The following is a 19,443-nucleotide window of genomic DNA, read 5'->3' as shown; positions in this document are numbered from 1 at the left end:
ACAGATCGAATTAGCGCCAAACTAAGCAAAGCTTATTACGATATACATATTAATATCTATTAGATAAATAAGTACATATATACATAGATTCATAATTTAGGAACTAAATACGTAATAAACACACATCATATTATTATCTCTCTGCTTTGCCGTAACCCTTAATTTGACAGGAGAAAAATTATTCAAAAAATATATTTTTTTTGCTTTAATGAAGTTAGACGGGTCTAATAAATCATGAAAAGATATTTAAAAAGATATTTGCCTTATTCTGAAAAGAATGCCATGAATGTCACAACATACACTGCCACTGCTAAATTAAAGGTTTTTGTTGCAAAAAAAAAAACAAGTTTTTTAAGCAAATGATAAAGGAATTTTATTAAATAGCAATAGGCAACGTTTCCGAGAAAATACGATGGAAAACGCACTACATCTGTGGCGGTGTCTGTAGAGTCACTAGCGATGGCGTTTAGTTAGCTGACTACAGACAGGCACGCTAAAATTTTATTAGGGTTTTTTTTTAAATTTAATTACTACTATTTAAATAATGACCAGAGATTGAACAGTATCTGGACTTCTGGACATAGACATATACATATTACTTCGTAAAGACCGGCCTTACCGGCCCAAAGGTTGTCTGGAAGAGATCGCTTTTTAGCGATAGGACCGCCTGTTGTTACCTGGTTCTATTTTTCTTTAAAAATGTCTTTGTAATTTTACATGTATGTAAAATGTATAATTTTTGGTGCAATAAAGAATATTTACTTACTTAAGAGTTACGAGCACTACGAATGGGGCCGATATTTTGGAGTCAAAATCGCATTTAGTTACACACAGTCGTGTGGCGAATTGCGTAGTGGAAAGGCGTCGGTGTTCGGTCGGAATTGTATGCATACGCTTATACTTTGTTTACAACAATGGTGACGCCTTTCCACTGCGCAAATCGCCACACGACTGAGTGCGCTGCTGTAACTAAATGCGATTTTGACTCCAATGTATCGGCCCCATTCGTAATGCTCGTAAGGCCGGTCTTTACGAAATGATATATATGTCTATGGATCTGGAGGACAACGTGAGATATTACAGACTCCTAATAGTCCTAATAATAATATAAAGTACCCGTAGATACACATAATTGAAGTAGGTAATAGGTTATATCCGTTTTACGTAAATCGTCTTATTTATTATGACAATAGACGTCAGTTGGATGGAACTTCACTATTGCACATTAATCATCACAATGGCTTTTGTAAACAAATGGCTAATGACAGGTAAAATTATGGAATTATGGATAAAGGATGACTCACGTTAGACCGGGCCGTGACCGGGCCGGAGCTTCCGGCGCTTACTTTTCTATGACATTACAGGTGATCACGTGATGCTTTCCATAGAAAACGAAGCGACGGAAGCTCCGGCCCGGTCACGGCCCGGTCTAACGTGAGTCATCCTTTATCCAGCTTGAACAAGGAATATCCGAGCTTCTCTAATTGTAAGTAAATAAATAGTGTTTTCACCGCCACTGCCAAAGACAGAAATAGATGAAGAGAGATCGTAAGAGAGGTGATACAAAAGGGAGGTCACTACCCTCAATATTAAGGAATACGACGCAAGGAGGAGGGTTTTCATATCACCCATTCGAAAAAAGGCCTTTTCTTTCCTGCTAGGAGGGATCAGTGGCACTTTTCTTCCCTGCTAGGAGGGATCAGTTAGTAGATTGTGTTACAAGGGAGCAAAATTACGTATTTACGGCGAAGGCGTACATTGAATCCTAAACGAAGCGAAAGGATTCTATAATAGAATCCCGAGAGTAACGAGGGATTCTAAAGTAGAATCCTGAGCGTAGTGAGGGATTCAAGTGTGTTACGCCCAAGATGGAAATAATTTTGCTACCATGTGACACATACTACTTTTCACATCACCTATGAGGTAATTATGATGTTTAAAAATATTATTTAAGCTAGAAAAAAATGTGAAAAAATTGTTTACAACTTTTTAAGCTTAAATAACATTTTGGAACGTAATAATTTCCTCATAGGTGATGAAAAGCAGTATGTGTCACATGGTAGCAAAATTATTTCCACCGCGGGCGTTACCCTCGTTACTCTCAGGATTCTATTATAGAACCCTTCGCTTCGTACATGATTCAATGTACGCCCTCGCCGTAAATATATAATTTTGCTCCCTTGTGACACAATCTACTAAATAATTACATGCATAGGGCAATAAAGCAAGAAATGTCTTTCGGGAGGCCGCGGCCGACAATTGATGACTGTGATCTGAGGCTTTCTCATTTACGGCCGAGCTGTGTAAGTACTTTTATACTTTTTTCAGTTCGACGGAGTCGCCAAGGCACAGCGGACCGAAAGTTGACGCTTTCCGGCCGGAGGGCTAAAGAACAATTTTAACTACACAACTACTACCCAAAGGTTGCTCCGGAAGAGATTGCTTTTTAGCGATAAGACTGCCTGTTGTTTACCTCTTCTTGTGTTGCTGTTTTCTTTTTGTATTTTTTTTACTCGTATTGTTTGAAATACCTAAGAAGTATTTGTGATATTTTTTATTTGAAAACCAGGTCAAATCAATGAGGAAAAAAGAAAAAAATTAACCGGGTCATAGGAATAATTAGCTCGTTAACTATCAATCTTGTAAAATTACACTCAATCGACAATCTTTTAATTAACATTGAAGACCATTTTTTGCAATGTTGCAAAAAAGGTATTAAATTAGAGGACTACTACTGCCATCTGCCAGGGAATGGATGAACTACACGGCAAGCAAGTGTTCAACACTAGATGTCGCTACTGCCCGCTTTATTTAACTATTTAAATTTTGTCAATAACAAATAATATATGTTTCGAGTTAGTAATGAATAAAGTAAAGTTTTCTGCATCAATCAAAATATCAACCAATCAAAGTAAACTGTAAATCCAGTAAAATATTCTGATCTTCTTTTGATGATTAAGGTTTAACTACTCACTGCTAGATGGCGCTAGCAGTCCTTAAAAACCATGTAATTTGATGTAATGTAAAAATGGTAAAATGTACATATTTTATTTTATGTTACACGTTCATCGCTTCTAGTTGCTTCTAGTAAATCCTGCAAGATAATCATATTAATGATACAAAGCAATAGGATACAATTAAAACACAATGGCAAATTTAAAGTAAATTCCAAGGACCTCCTTGTCAAGCGAGTCAAGCTCTAAGTAAAAACACGTAAACGGCCCTTTGTAAATTTTGACACCTATTGACTACATAGTTCAATGTACATTTAAAAGATTTAATTTTAATAATTTCCGCGTTTTATCTCAATTTTTTTGATAGGTATATTTTCAGCATCAACAGCCAATTGATATTATTGATCGTTACAGAAACTCGGGATAGATGGCGTTAGAATCAAATAAAGTAAACCGTACAAATTAAAAAGTGCACTGTTACTTGTATAGGAAAGTAACTACGTTTGTATTTTGAATTTAATAGGATGTAACAGGTGTCGCTTGAGCTATGTTTTGTACTTTTCCCACTCACCGGATGAATGCCAGCTGTTTTATATACCAGCTTAAAAAGATTACCTGATAATCAGGGTAAATTATCCCTAATTTTTTTTATTAGGATTTACAACGGCGACAAGTTCTAGTTTGTTAGAATTAGAAGAAATGAAATACTACGTTCTACTAATATGCTAAGTTTATGATCCATTATTGAAAGGGCTTTTAACCCCTCAGGCGGTAATGGCAGCTGGCTGTCAAAGTTTTCAAATACAATAAATACAGACTGAAAAATATTTTATCACTTTTTGCTTGCAAAATAGGTAGATCAGAATCAAAATGTTTTATTCGGGATAAACTTAAAACTAAAATTTCATACAAAATTATAACTAAAACTACAAGAATTCATAAAATAGGTAGGTTTACCACGAAATGGTCTGGCCTCAGCATAATACTGACCCGTAAGTCAGCGTTGATCTTCCGGTCAGATCAAGAGAAGAAAGCGCTAACGAATTTAAATTTATTTTGAATATTACATGTTATTATAAGTTTCATACCCACATGATGAGATTTAATATATAACAAGAAATAAAACAATAACAAACACTTGATCTCGTTTATTGTAATGTTCTTAAACATTCCCAGAAGTATAGTTTGTCAAAGGACTGTCTCATTTCAAACAGGCAGAGATAATCGTACTATCTTTGTCTTACACTAGTACTAGCACCCAAGAGAAAAGGATGAGTATTGTTTTTTGTTCTTATTTACTGCCAATTTGGTTTGACCAACTATAGTAGTATACTTACTCGTGGACATCACGCTATAGGCGCATGGCACACTGGATCCGATTCGCACGTTTCTCCGACATGTGAGCGGGATGTCGCTAATACGCGCACAGCGCACAGCGTTGTCTCGCTAAACATCGGAGCGACGTGTGAATCGGATGCAGTGTGCCATGCGCCTTAGTCAAAAGATCCTTCAGACGACTGATCCCTTTCAAATCAATCTAAGAAAAACGGGACGACACTACAGTGTTGTCACTTTTTAATTTTTACTCTTTTTTGCCAGATTGTAGCTCTGTTACTCTGTTTCACAATACACAACGTCAGATTCACCCTATTTTGCCTCAATAATATTTAAATATTACAGTACAGCAATACCTATACCTTGCTTTCATACATATAAATAAAATTGTGTATTTATATGTTTATTACAGGTATGTAAAATATTATAATGTAAGAAACCTGAAAAATAAACACGAAAATCAAAAACATTATATATATTACCACGATTCAAGTTGATCAAATGCATATTGTGGCAGTAACATCAAAACTACTACCTAAATATTCATATTCACATGACCCACATCCATACCCCTTTCAACTACATAATTTAACGATATTAGAAAAAAGCTGCTGTATTATAGTTTGTCAAAGGACTGTCTCATTTCAGACATAGACAGAGAGAATCATACTATCTTTGTCTTACACTAGTACAAGCACCCAAAAACAAAAGATGAGTATAGTTTTTTTTGTTCTTATTTACTGACAATTTGACCAACTATATTTTGTCTAGTCAGTTGGATGGGGTAAACGTAACATTGCGTCTGGCAACACCAGTATTGTGCCATGCCCTAGCGAACGGACGGAGGCAACGAACACTGTGTTTATGTAAACTTTCTGTCAAGTGAATAACTGTTTCAAAATAGTGTAACTTCGCGTAAAATAACATCTTGATCTCGCATTTCAATCGCGTTGTTGCTACGCTAGTTTTCATGAAATTATTCGTGCGTCTTCCGTGTAAAGCACAATTATGACGATTCTAGTGCCTTACATCCTGTGAAAAAAAGGTTGAAAAACATGTTTTAAATTAGTCAGTTGATTTTTTCTTTAGTTTTGTTGTTGTTTATCAGTGTAAATAACAATTTTAAAACTCTCTTTCATATTAACGAGAAAGCTTTAAGTGTTCTGTGATTAAAGATACTGTTTATGTGCATGTCATTATTAAAAGTTTTTTAGTGTGTTTGACTAATCAAAAATGTCTTGTTTCTCGACATGATTACGAATAAAACTAACAGAGTGCAAGCTATTAAAAGTAAATTTGAGAGCCTGAATCACGCGAGTGAACCACTAATTGTCAAGAAGACTGTTCAACGAGAACAGCTGGGTAAACAAAAGTCATACCCCACTCAAAATGGTGGCAGTTTTGAAGAACACTTCCATAAGGATAGTTACGACAAATCGTCGTTTAACGACAAAATGCGGCAAGAATCTGACTCATCCGCCGAAGACTGGCCGGCTGCACCTAACCTAAGTTATTTATATAATAAAAGTGACGTTAAACGCAGTGTAAGTGATATAAAAACAGCCCTAAGCCGGCAATCCAGTGACCCCGGTAAAAAACTCCATAGAAGTCACGCATTTCGCTGTGACAGGAGCAAGATCCAGCCTCAAAGACACGGCAGTTGCAACGGCAGAAGCGAAACCAGTGATTTTACTCTAAAAATGGATAAAAAGCTAAGCAATGAACGGTTAAAAAAGCTTGGAAACTTGTTAGAAGATCAGATGAAGAAAGAAAACTTTGTAGTGCCTAAAAATAGCTCTGTCTTACATGACTCTATACCGAATTCCGAGGTGCCAAAACATATTCTAGATCAGTATGCAATGATTATTAAAACTAGGAAAAAAGAAGAGGCGAAACAAGAGGCGATGACGGACAGCGGAGTTAGTTCAGAGACTGAAAATTTAGATGATGACAAATCTAATAGAGTAAAGAAGTTAAAATCTCATTTTGAGGCTGAGACGGAGCCCGACAAAGATTCCGAAGAATCTAAAGATTCTATGACTGAATTAAAAGACTCTGTCATTGAAACAGATTTCGACTCGAAACCAGGCTTAGAATTTAAACCAAACTTATCTTCCATGAATGACTTATGCGCCTCCAGTGAAACAATGCGTTTAGAACGCAAAAATCCACATCTAATCCTAACTGATACTTTAAAGAAGGCTCTTAAACAGCCGTTACCGTCTGGTCCGCCTCCAAAGAAACCACCTAGAATTTTAGTGACACCGGAAAAGAAAAAAGACACTAAACAAATGTTGCAAAAGTTAGAACAAGTCTTAGAACAGAGGGCAGCACAGAAAGTTAAAAATATCTATGATATCGCTGAGACTAACTTAAGTGTACAAAGGCCGAAGGAAATGCACTATTTGTGTACTGAAATTTTAGATATAACAAATAGACCTCTAGTACCGATTCAGACACAAAACGATTCACTTGCCAATTGCTTTAACGCTTTAAACTGTGCTATTGGTAACTCGACAACAAGTCTACCGTACACAAGATTGAGCGGAGCATTCTCGAACCGTAACTCTAGATTTTGTTCATGTAGCGATGAAAGTTTACACATAGACTCCTTTCTGAAGGAGAAAAAGTGTGCAAAATGTGTCGGTAATGACGGGAAGAACTTTAAATGCCATTTAAAATGTAAATGTAAGGAGTCGGAGTTCTTTGTAGAAAAGGAGCATGTGTATGATGTGCCGATTGTTGAGAAGAAATATGGTACTATAAACAGCTCGAAGATGAAGCACAGGAGTTTGGAGAATATTAAGATGGATGAGGTGAGCATTAATTTTTTTTAACTAATTAACCGTTCTTCTTCTTGTGTTAGGGCTATATAAGGCTCCAAAGCCTATGTATCACTACGACCATCCCTGATCTATTGTGATCGCCACCTACTACAACTCTCGATCCAAACCTGCAACTTCAAACAGCTGCAGGATCTTTTTGATTTCGAGAGACTAACTCCTCCGGGCGCAATATATGTCCGCCCAGGAGTAAGTCACGAGTACGCATTAGGCAGGGGCACTCTGTGAGGATGTGTAGGGGCGTCTCCTCTGCCTCCATACAGAGTCTGCACCGCCCTAATTATACGATTTAAAGTTTGCTGTTTTATTCTATGGTTCCATTTCATTGAAAAACCTATAGGTACCTATTATTTCAATTTAAAAGTAAAAGAGAATCTACTTAAAATTGTTTTTAATTGGATTGAAACAAGTTGAAGTGTTTATTTCGACTTAATAATAGTTTCCCGTTTTAAATAATTTTAAATTGGTAGGTAAGTGAGTTTCAGGGGAGTTTTAAGGGGCCCACTGACTATCAGTCCGCCGGACGATATCATCCTGTCAGTTGTTCGGATCTGTAAAATTTTTGATATCCGGCGGACTGATGGTCAGTGGGCCCCTTTATAGTTAAAACAGAATATCTAATTAAGATGCTATACATACATGTCAAGACTGTTTACCCTTTTTTTATTATTATTATTTAGCTTTATCCCACATTAGTGGTCCCCAAGGGTATAAGCCTCCTCCATCAATTTTTTCCCGCAGCCTATACGATGTCATCTGCCCATCTTTTTCTTTGCCTTCCCGCTCTTCTTTTGCCAGCTTTACCCTTTATCTTATGCTACAAAAACCAAGTATCACGATCCAATTGGCCAATCTGCAACTCAATCTGCCAAAGTGCCGAATCCAACTCTTTATTTTAGTATAAAACCAGACATATAAGGCAATCAATTAGATAAAAGATTGGGCAATCAAATTGTCGTTTCAATATCTTTTTATATAAAAACATTGTTTACATTTTTTATCTGTAAGTATTAATCATCTTGCCTATACAAGTATCATTATCTACACACCTACTTAAAGGTCATTGACACACATTTAACCGTACAGAGGCGAATTATTGGTAATGGTATTAACATTGCGTGTCTTGAGATGAGGTCTTTGTACGAAAATTTGGCACAATTAGGTGCTTTTGTACCAATTGAGGATAGCTATTATTTACACGTAAGTAAAAAGCTGTTATACGATCTAAATAAATTAAAGTTAGATTAAATATTTGTTGGTATAGTCAGCATCCAATATACGGTATAAATTACAACCAAAATCCAGCTGGTACACTTTGGGGGCATTGGAATGACCTACATATGGGTTCTAGAGGCACAGTATATAACTTGATGTAAATAGGTAATTGTAATTTTAATTTTAATTGTAATTTAAAATTTAATTGTAATTGTAACTCTAACTTTAATTTTATTTGTAATTTCAATTTGATTTCTAATGTAATGACAATTTATTTATGTATTATTAAGTTTAATTTGTAATTTTTATCTATGGGTTTTTTGCCTGAAATAAAAATATTGATTGATTGATTGAAAATGGCCAAATATACCTACTCATAAAGTAAGTAGTACTCCGTAATAGATGGATACAGTCTAAGGAAAAAACGTGCCTCGAAAATCCCGAAAATTTAATTCTAGATCAGATGGCGCCACTACCTTTAGCCTACTTTGTTTGTTATTTAACAATTTTAACGCATATCAGTGAAAGAACATGGGTCAAAGTCATAAAAATAATTAATGCAATTTAAAAAAAAAACATTTATCCCTTTTTAATACATTTTATCGTATTTTTATAAATCTTCATTTTTAATATTGTCTTCGGTTACCGCGATAGTTACTCATGAAATAAAACTATGAAAACGGATTATATCGCGTATATTGAATTTATAATACATCCCGACGTTTCGAACTCTTTACAGCGTTCGTGGTCAACGGGTGACTGAGGAAAAATTACAAAATGCAAAAATACCCACATACTAAAATAATGAACAATCATAGACTACAAACTTTAAGGCTGGTTGTACATGTACATACGTCGGGATGTATTATAAATTCAATATACGCGATATAATCCGTTTTCATAGTTTTATTTCTTCATTTTTAGTTTTAAAGTGTGTCGATAGATGGCAGTGAATTTACTGTGGTTACAGAATTTACTATGACAGTACCGCTCTATCCTATTAATATCCGCTTTGAAATTAGTAATTAAACTTTTTTATTACGTGACCAGCCCAGTCCCATTTTAGCTTCTACGATTTGGGTCTTTGAGCGCAGCGTGATGGTTCCGGACTTGATCCACCAATTTGACACCTAATATTATGCTACGCTCCATGGCTAGTTGGCAAGCCCCGTGTTTGGACACTCATAATTTTAAAACTAACACGAGACTTAATCTTACTTACGTTTATTTATGGTCTGACGTTTCGAACGTGACGTTACGTTCGTGGTCACAGGCAGACTGGCGAGGAATTGTATCAACATCTTCTTGCCGCGCGGGTTTTGCGAACTACCCGCACTTGATCTTCTTCTTCTTGCTCGTGTAGAGGGATCAAACTTCTTAAACTAAATTTTTGTCTGCCAATGTTTTGCCACTTCTAGCCCTCGGGGTGTGGCCCTCAGGAGATCTTCCTCAGTGCACATCGTTGAGCACAGAGAACACTGTCTCATGTGTATTGTTGTTTGGTGATCTTGATCTTGATTATCACCTTGTACGCTAGGGTTGTCACTTTGCCTACACACAACACTCACGACATCCGATGGTATGTAAGTTTGTACCCGATTAAGTCCCGTGTAAGTTTAAAAATTCTGAGCTTTAGTCAAATACCAAGTCTGTGCACCGTGCGTAGGTTAGAACTGGGAGTATGCACATGTCCATGAGCTTTCATGTGAGTGCAGGGACCGGTCCGCTATCCCTTATCGGGGTTTTATAAGGGTATTGCATAAGGCTTAACTCACCATACCCTTTGCCAGACGAAACCCTTTGTTTTGGTTTTAAAAACCCTTATATAAAGCTACCACATTTGAGTAATCGGTAGCCCAAATACCCTTATAAAACCCTTATCATCCGCTCACCAACACCTTGCATATTGCTTATAAGGGTTAGCCTTATAAAGGGCTTCCCTTTTAGCATATAAGCGTGCTAATTTAAGTCGTCTACCTTGTTCATAAAGCACACATTACTTTGAATCCGAGCGATCGTCGGCGGCGACGGCGGCGTTCTTTGATTAGACACGTATTTTCTTTCCTTTTCATACACTACCGTAGATATATACTAATCCTGTCTCTTTCACGCAAAGGGAAACCTTTATAAAAAGCGCTTAAAGATAAGGGTAACCCTTATTAAGAGCTAGCCTTATTTTTGGTTAGCTCTTCGGTAAGGGTTAGTCAAAGGTAAGGGTATGAATGGGCTTGCAGTTCAATAGGGAAAGTCTTTCAATGTGTTAGCCGTGTTTAAGTGTCGCCCATTGAAAGGGTTTTATCGCGGAAAGGGTTGTCCGGTCCCTGTGTGAGTGACATCGGAAGATTACCTATATGTAAATACATACATTCGTACATTTAGACGACCGGTCTGGCCTAGTGCGTAGTGACCCTGCCTGTGAAGCCGATGGTCCTGGGTTCGAATCCCGGTAAGGGCATTTATTTGTGTGATGAGCATAGATATTTGTTCCCGAGTCATGGGTGTTTTCTATGTATTTAAGTATTTATATATTATATTTATCGCTGTCTGAGTACCCATAACACAAGCCTCCTTGGGCTTACCGTGGGACTTAGTCAATCTGTGTAAGAATGTCCTGTAATATTTATTTATTTATATTTGATCACTTTTGCCGTCACTATCTATTCGATGCTGACTGTACTACGGACGTAATCATTTCGTAAATAAGCTACTGGTAGACAAAGTATTTAATCAAGGATGCTTTCTACTATTGTTCAGAATTGCATCAAAATCCGTTCAGCCGTTGCGGGGTGAAGTAATCAATCGATTTTAATGTGGCATTAACAAACTTAAGATTTAATTATTTAACTATTTGCTGGCTTACCGGACACCCTTTCTTTCTTTCTTTTTTTGACGGTTTTTTTTTATACCACGTCGCTGGAAAACAAGCATACGGCCCGCCTGGTGGTAAGCAGTCACCGTAGCCTATGGACGCCTGCAACACCAGAGATATTACATGCGCGTTGCCGACCCTTTAAAATCTGTACACTCCTTTTTTGAAGAACCCCATACTGTAGCCCCTCGGGAAAACCTCGGCAGGGAGCTCATTCCACAGCCGAAGCGTCCGCGGGAGGAAATTCCTCTTAAACCGCACAGTATGCGACCATTTAGGTTAGTGAAATTTTGAAAATCTGAAGTTAACAATCTTCGTTAATACTCGTAATGTAAGTTTAAGTTTAGTTTATTTATAAATCTCTAATAAACGGAACCTTTTTTAAAATATTTTTTTTTTCAATGTAATGAAGATAATATAGGTTATAGAAAATATATTTTTGATAATTGCCTCAAAGCAGGCTGATTTGGTATTGAAAATATATATATAGTAACTGAGAAACTGGCAAGCCGATGGGAATCGAGTTCCATGGATTCCCCGCCACTGACATACATTTCAATGCCGAAGAAGTAATATTTAAACATTTAACACGTAAATTTACAGTTTTTGCAACAATATCGTACAGTCGCCAATCGCCATCAGATATATCGAAGCGGGCAAGGCGCTCACAAATATCTGAACACGCCTCTATTGTCAAGGCGTTAGAGCGCGTGTTCAGATATTGTGAACACCTCGGCCGCTCCGATATATTCTGATGGCGACTGTACCAAGGCCGATCGATGGCCGTTCACGAGGAAAACAGGTTCCATAATTATATATACCTATTGATTGTTTATAGTTAATGATCTAGAAAAAACTAGTCTAGCTCTGGACTTGTCCATGGCTGGTATCCGGTTTGTAGAAAAAAAAATGGCGATGAAAACAGGACTGGTATGGCAAGGAGCGTTCGAATATTAATACAATTCAGTGTTTTAATATGGCATAAAGAAGTCGAATAGAGTAGAAATAATTTATTCGTTAGCACAAACACAAAATAGAAAATTATACAAAACAGAGAAACATAAAAGGAGAATGTGCCATGAAATGGTCTTACCTCAGCATGTTGCTGGCGACTTCCAGCGCTGAGCTTCCGATGAGACCATCCGAAAGAAAGAAATAAATTAAAAAACCGGCCAAGTGCGAGTCGGACTCGCCCACCGAGGGTTCCGTACTTTTTAGTGTTTGTTGTTATAGCGGCAACATAAATACATCATCTGTGAAAACTTCAACTGTCTAGCTATCACCGTTCATGAGATTCAGCCTGGTGACAGACAGACGGGCAGACGGACAGCGGAGTCTTAGTAATAGGTTCCCGTTTTTACCCTTTGGGTACGGAACCCTAAAAACCGATTGCGTTTAGGCTTCCCCACAGTACACCTAATGAACAGAAAATTAGGTGTTCTGTGGGCTTCCCCAATCACTCAGTCACTCCCATAACAGTGCGGCTACCACCAGTTTAATACTGACATTATTCGCTAGCGTAAGCGTAACTTACTTTCTATGCATTTTTTTTTATTTTTATTAGCCTACTTTGGTGTCCCACTGCTGGGCAAAGGCCTCCCCTCGGCTCGTACTGGCATTTTAGTGGTAGCGAGATGTATATATAGTTACGCAGACGTTTTTTTTATTTTGTATTAGCCTACTTTGGTGTCCCACTGCTGGGCAAAGGCCTCCCCTCGTTTTCTCCACTCGACCCACACGTTACGACGCGTTGCGTTCTACGCAGACGTTAGCGAATATTATGAGTTTGACACTGCTATCTATAACTCTCTATTATCTTGTAACTTACCTATGTCATAGAGTAACTTATACTAGAGCGGTACTGTCATAGTAAATTTTGTAACCCCAGTAAATTCACTGCCATCTGTCGACACACTTTAAAACTAAAAATGAAGATTTATAAAAATACGATAGAATGTATTTAAATATAGATAAATGATTTTTTTTATTTGCATTAATTATTTTTATGATTTTGACCCATCTTTCACTGATATGCGGTATAATTGTTAAATAACAAACGAAACCGTCAACGCCATCTATACGACTGTAGGCCAAAACTAGTAGCGCCCTCTGAACGAGAATCAAATTTTCTTGATTTTCGAGGCACGTTTTTTCCTTAGACTGTATCCATCTATTACGGAGTTATATCTATCTTTGCCTATGTTGAACAAATAAATCTTTGAATCTAAGGCAGTCGTAAGACTGGTAAGGCTACTGAGCCCGTGAGCCGAATCTAATGTTATTTCAATACATTAAATATATATTCAAGATGTGGGTTCGAATCCCACGTATGGGCCGGAGTTGATCACGTTATTTTTTTCATTGTGATAAGACATCTGTATATACAATTTTCTCAAAAATGGACGGCAAAGTCGACGTTGCCGGTTAAAAAGTAGGTCGCGAAGTGCGTAGTTTATGGTCAGTCAAAAAATTTAAAAGTTAAAAACATTGCAGTCTCGATTTCGGGACTGCAATGTTGCATACAAAATCCATTATTTGTCGAGTTCCAAACTTTTTAAAAGTTGAAGTGGCCATATCAAATGAAGGCATAGGTCCATGAAACAGCCAAACAGATGATCAGTACTTATTATTATAATGTTGGTACCGCGACTATTTAGGTGTCTCAAATAGGTTGGCGTATTTTCAGCAGAAAAATACACTTCTATTTTTAATTAAAAAAATAAAAAGGCGGCAAAGCAAATCTTTTCACTTTTTTCTGTGAAAATATATACATAAGAACGTTGCTTCTGTAAAATATTTCTATTATATTTGTATTTATTGCGCCATTTTTGAGAAAAGCACTATATATGACTCGGCTGGAAGGCTACTTGCTGGCTTCGGATTCAATTAAACGGACTCCCAAGGTCGTCCGTTTAAAACGAATCCTCAGCCAGCAAGTAGCTACTTCCGAGCCTCGACAATAATGTACTATTATAGATCTGTTCTGATTTAGGTGTTCCATTGTCACTTTAACAAGACAGCAATCATGCTATCCTCAATTAGACCATTCTTGAACCTTTTTACGACCGAGAAAAGTCTACTTTTGATCAATTATTCTACTCGTGAGTAAGACGACACTGTTAGTCCGAGCGGAACGGACAGGAAGGCCGGTCTCGGTCGGGTGCCTGGGAGCTTACCTTTGGCAGACATCGAAAAATCCATGGTATAATAATATACTCCGCCTGGTACTCTCTTCCGAGACTCGCGAACCACGTGACTGTTCACAGGTTCACGATGACGTAGGCTTGTGTCAGTCACATGGTTCGCGAGTCTCGGAAGAGAACCTTGTTATTATTATACCATGGAAAAATCGAAAATCATTGTCTGCCTCTCTGTTGCTCTTGCATATTCGAGCGGAGAGGCAGTAACGTTTTCCCATTTTTCGATGTTGGCGGTAGGCCGTCTTACTCTATTGAGTATTTGGCCCGGTTTTAGGGTTCCGTACCCAAAGAGTAAAAACGGGACCCTATTACTAAGACTCCGCTGTCCGTCTGGCTCTATACTGTCTCGCGTGGACGCGTGGGATCCTTAAGAAAAAGAGACGAATTGGGGTCGTTTTTTGTCTACACCGGAGGTCATGGGAACCTTTAGCACCGAAAATCCAATTATAATATCAATCATTTCTTTGTGTTCGTCACAACGGAGCAGGAGGTCCTGGGTTCGAATCCTGGTAAGGGCATTCATTTGTGTATTTATCACAGACATTTGTGCCATTCTCCATCAAAAGGGTACTTATTGTCGGTTGTCAATAAGGCGCTAGTTCCATATATGTAGCTTCAATTTGAAATCAACCTTATCGACAAGCGACAATGTGGTACCTTTTGGTTGAAAATGTCACATTTATTTAAAAAAAAATTATGTCAAAAAAAAACAACTAAGAGTATTGCAATATTCAAATGTGTAAAAGCGTGAATTATAGGATTTATTTCTGAGCTATGAGATATATCTATCTATTTGTGGTATTTTCTATATAAAGGGACCTTATTGTCGATGGCGCTTACGCCATTATTAACGATGCTCCCATATAAATAAAATGCCGCGCGACGCTGTGCGGCGTAAGCGCCATCGACACTAAGGTCCCTTTTCATAAAAAATGCCCCATATAATCTATTATGATGAAATTGGATAAGTGTGTATGTTTAGGTATACGTTACGGTCATACCAAGATCTCGTAAACTATATTTCACTACTTCCATATTAGCTCACACACCGTATAAGGCGTTATACTTCTTACAATAAATCAAATATAAGGTAAATGCCACTATTCGTCATACATGCGTTATGTGCAAAACTAAACAATCGCCAGTTATTTCTGACCACTGGCTGATTCACTTCCATCGGCCATTTTACTTGTTACAGACTAGTTAATAGTAAAGACTGACAATAAGTTTGTGAAGGCATATTCGTTAACCACTCAACTTGTCACTGTTGGCGATGCTTACCAATGAAAATAAACTAAAACATTTCGTGGTCGTATGTATCACACGTGCAGTGCGCTCGCGTATGTCGCGCTAGCGATGCATTATCCAGTTCTGGACGGATGTTGCCAGTCCTTATTATTTACTCGTCTCTAACTATGCTTGTAGTTACTTGCTTACTTCCCACGGACGTTCCAGATTGTGTACAGTTAGACCAACACTCATTGTGGACGGGAGATGACATACGCGATCGCCAATGCGTTCATTAATGTCACCAGGGGTCGTAGCACGGTACGCTTATCACCATGCCTGTCAGCCTGTCACGTTCTAACAAGTATGTGAGTGCGAAAGTGACGGACTTAGTAGATAGGGGAACCATGCTGCGCGGGCAGGCCGCGTAGCCATCGTGCCAATCGCTTACACTCCGTAGCGATCGAAACGCAACTGTCACTGTCGCACTAATATGGAAGAGTGATAGAGAGACACAAAGCGTTTCGTTGTCGAAGCGATAGCGATTGTCACCTTGGCTAGGCCGGCTGTTCCACCGTCAGTCCGTCAACATCTATGATATAGATATGTATGGTCCTCTATACCTATGGGAATCTTGGGAAAAGCATCGATAATTGAGTTTATTATCGATGTAGGAACTCCCTACCAGCATAGAGTAACTTATACTAGAGCGGTACTGTCATAGTCAATTTTGTAACCCCAGTAAATTCACTGCCATCTGTCGACACACTTTTAAACTAAAAATAAATATTTATAAAAATACGATAAAATGTATTTAAATATGGATAAATTATTTTTTTATTTGCATTAATTATTATTATATGATTTTGACCCATGTTCTTTCACTGGTATGCGTTAAAATTATAAATAACAAACGAAACAGTCAACGCCCTCTATACGAGTGTAGGCCAAAACTAGTGGCGCCATCTGATCGAGAATCAAATTTTCGTGATTTTCGAGGCACGTTTTTTCCTTAGACTGTATCCATCTATTACGGAGTTATATCTATCTTTGCTACCAGTCATTAAATTTGCCCCCTAAAATCCGATGTCTGGACATGTACGGATGGAGCTGTGTACTGTGCGTGACCTCAACATTTATGCCGATATATCTTTCCATGTAATTACTGTTTGTTGCCATAATAAAAAAAAATATAATAAAAAAAAAAACCAATAATGCCGATAGTCTCACATGAAATGAAAAATGCTAAGTACAAAATACATGTGACAGTCTGATCTTTCTTATTCTGTTCCTGTATAAGAGTGTAGTGATTTTTTAATTAAATAAATAATAAATAAATATTATAGGACATTTTTACAAAAATTGACTAAGCCCCACGGTAAGCTCAAGGAGGCTTGTGTTGTGGGTACTCAAACAACGGTATATATAATATACAAAAACTTAAATACATTAAAAAAAAACATGACTCAACAACAAACAAATAACAAATATCTGTGTCATCACACAAATAAATACCCTAACCGGGATTCGAACCCGGGACCATCGGCTTTATAGGCAGGGTCACTACCCACTAGGCCAGTCCGGTCATTTTTGGTTGTTATCTGACGATTTTGCTTATCTCTCGATCTTTCTAAAGATTTCCAAGTTGACCCGTGGAATCGCAAGTGACACTGCGCCGACATTATAAAATCATTAGTCGAGTGCAGTAAAGTAACGTTCGAGCCACTTTCACCCGCTAGGTGCAAGCCACAAGCTTTAGGCGGCTTATAAATAAAAAAAAAACAAAAATAAAAAAAAAAATGTTATTTATTTAGGTATCAACCCATTACATTTATACATTCTAATCTATATTAAATTTTACTATTCTAAACTAAACTAATTATTACCTATTTTTTTTCATAATTTAAGAGCATGGCTCTTGTCGGTGGAGTATGCGCCAGTTTTCTCGGTCCTCGGCCAGGTTCTTTAGGTCCCTGTAAGACACGACATTTGCTTTCGCTTTCAGTTGTTGTGTGTAGCTTGCTCGTGGTTTTCCGTTATTACCTAATCTAACACTAATTAAATATTTGCAGCGGAGGCCTTGCTCATACAGTAGCAGGTTGCGTACACTACGCTAACAATGCTGTTCATCGATTCGCTCACTCTCATGCTTTATATGGCTGTGTTTACTGAGTTTTGGTTGTTATCTGACGATTTTGCTTATCTCTTCATCTTTCTAAAGAATTCTAAGATGACCTGTGGAATCGCAAGTGACACTGCGTCGACATTATAAAATCATTAGTGTAGTGCAGTAACGTTCAAGCCACTTTCACCCGCTAGGTGCCGCTAGGTGGTAGGGCTTTAGATTTGGACTAAGCTAACTCTGCACCGACTTGGACATAACAAAAATATCAAAAATATCAAATATGAAATATCTTTATTTTGCATAAAATATGGTACAAAAGATGGACTTAGCAACTAACCAGAGAGACCAGCAACTGGCATGCAAAAAACACAAACGCGAGCTATCCTACATATAATTAATAATGCTAATAAATCTAAATACTATACATGTCACTTCTTATAATTACAACGTTAAAAACAAATGTCATACTTAATCTAATTACAATTGTCAGAATCTAGCCATATTTAAAATAGCAAAGATAGATATAACTCCGTAATAGATGGATACAGTCTAAGGAAAAAACGTGACTCGAAAATCAAGAAAATTTGATTCTCGTTCAGAGGGCGCTACTAGTTTTGGCCTACAGTCGTATAGATGGCGTTGACGGTTTCGTTTGTTATTTAACAATTTTAACGCATATCAGTGAAAGAACATGGGTCAAAATCATAAAAATAATTAATGCAAATAAAAAAAATCATTTATCTATATTTAAATACATTCTATCGTATTTTTATAAATCTTCATTTTTAGTTTTAAAGTGTGTCGACAGATGGCAGTGAATTTACTGGGGTTACAAAATTTACTATGACAGTACCGCTCTAGTATAAGTTACTCTATGAAAATAGTCAAAAAATTCATCAATTGAATAAAAACATTCCTGATCCAAAATATTCATCCAAAACAGTCTATCTCGCGGCGAGATACTGTCGCGCCAATCATGTGCTCGGCCTCCAGAGTCAGAATTACACGTAGGTAAAGCAGAGATGTCAACTAAGTATTATTACGAATCATACATTTTAATTTAAAGCATTTACTAAATATTCTTTATTAGAATAATAAGGTTTATTTAGTTCAAATTATCTTTATGCAATTCTGAAAACGTTATACCCGCTACCGCTCGTCGCTTGCGCCGACATGCGCACGCGATTTCTAATTCGATCGTTATTAGGCCTTCATTGTGCTGTAAGATGTTGCCTCTTACACATGTTACGGAGGGTAACATGTGTTGCGGTTTCATACAATCCATGTTTTTAACCGACTTCGAAACGAGGATTTCAAATCGAAGTTTTTTTTTTATGGGTGAATAAACTTTTAGAAAAATCGATTTATCAAAAGCCATGTTGTTTTTTTTTTTTGTGTACACGGGCATTATTAGATCTATAAGTATGAATTTAACACATTAAAATTAACAAGTTAATCAGATGATAGTTACATTTTGTACGGAAACGCAGCAGAAAAAAGTTTTCACGCATACAAAAACCAGGGACACGCCATTTTTGTATTTTTCTGCTGCGTTACCGTACAAAATTTAACTTTTATCTGATCAAGTCTCTTTATCTGCCTCTATCGCTCGAATAGGTATGCAAGAGTGACAGAGATGTTAGATAACGAAATTTCGATTTTCCTGTTTTGCGAT

The 19,443-nt window shown here is 37.2% G+C and overlaps 1 protein-coding gene across 1 annotated transcript in view; it reads left to right on the top strand.

Annotated features, from left to right (window-relative positions):
- The first annotated feature begins 5,340 nt into the window (after window positions 1-5,340).
- Window positions 5,341-19,443, top strand: part of LOC134753498 (uncharacterized) — a 62,059-nt gene continuing 47,956 nt past the window's right edge. Inside the window, exon 1 of the mRNA XM_063689385.1 lies at window positions 5,341-7,105. Within this exon, the coding sequence (XP_063545455.1) occupies window positions 5,540-7,105 (1,566 nt within the window). The 5' untranslated portion in view covers window positions 5,341-5,539. The remainder of the gene's footprint in view (window positions 7,106-19,443) is intronic.

Source organism: Cydia strobilella, chromosome 27 (assembly GCF_947568885.1).
Source record: "Cydia strobilella chromosome 27, ilCydStro3.1, whole genome shotgun sequence".
Classification (NCBI taxonomy): domain Eukaryota; kingdom Metazoa; phylum Arthropoda; class Insecta; order Lepidoptera; family Tortricidae; genus Cydia; species Cydia strobilella.
This window is presented reverse-complemented; position numbering and strand designations above follow the sequence as displayed.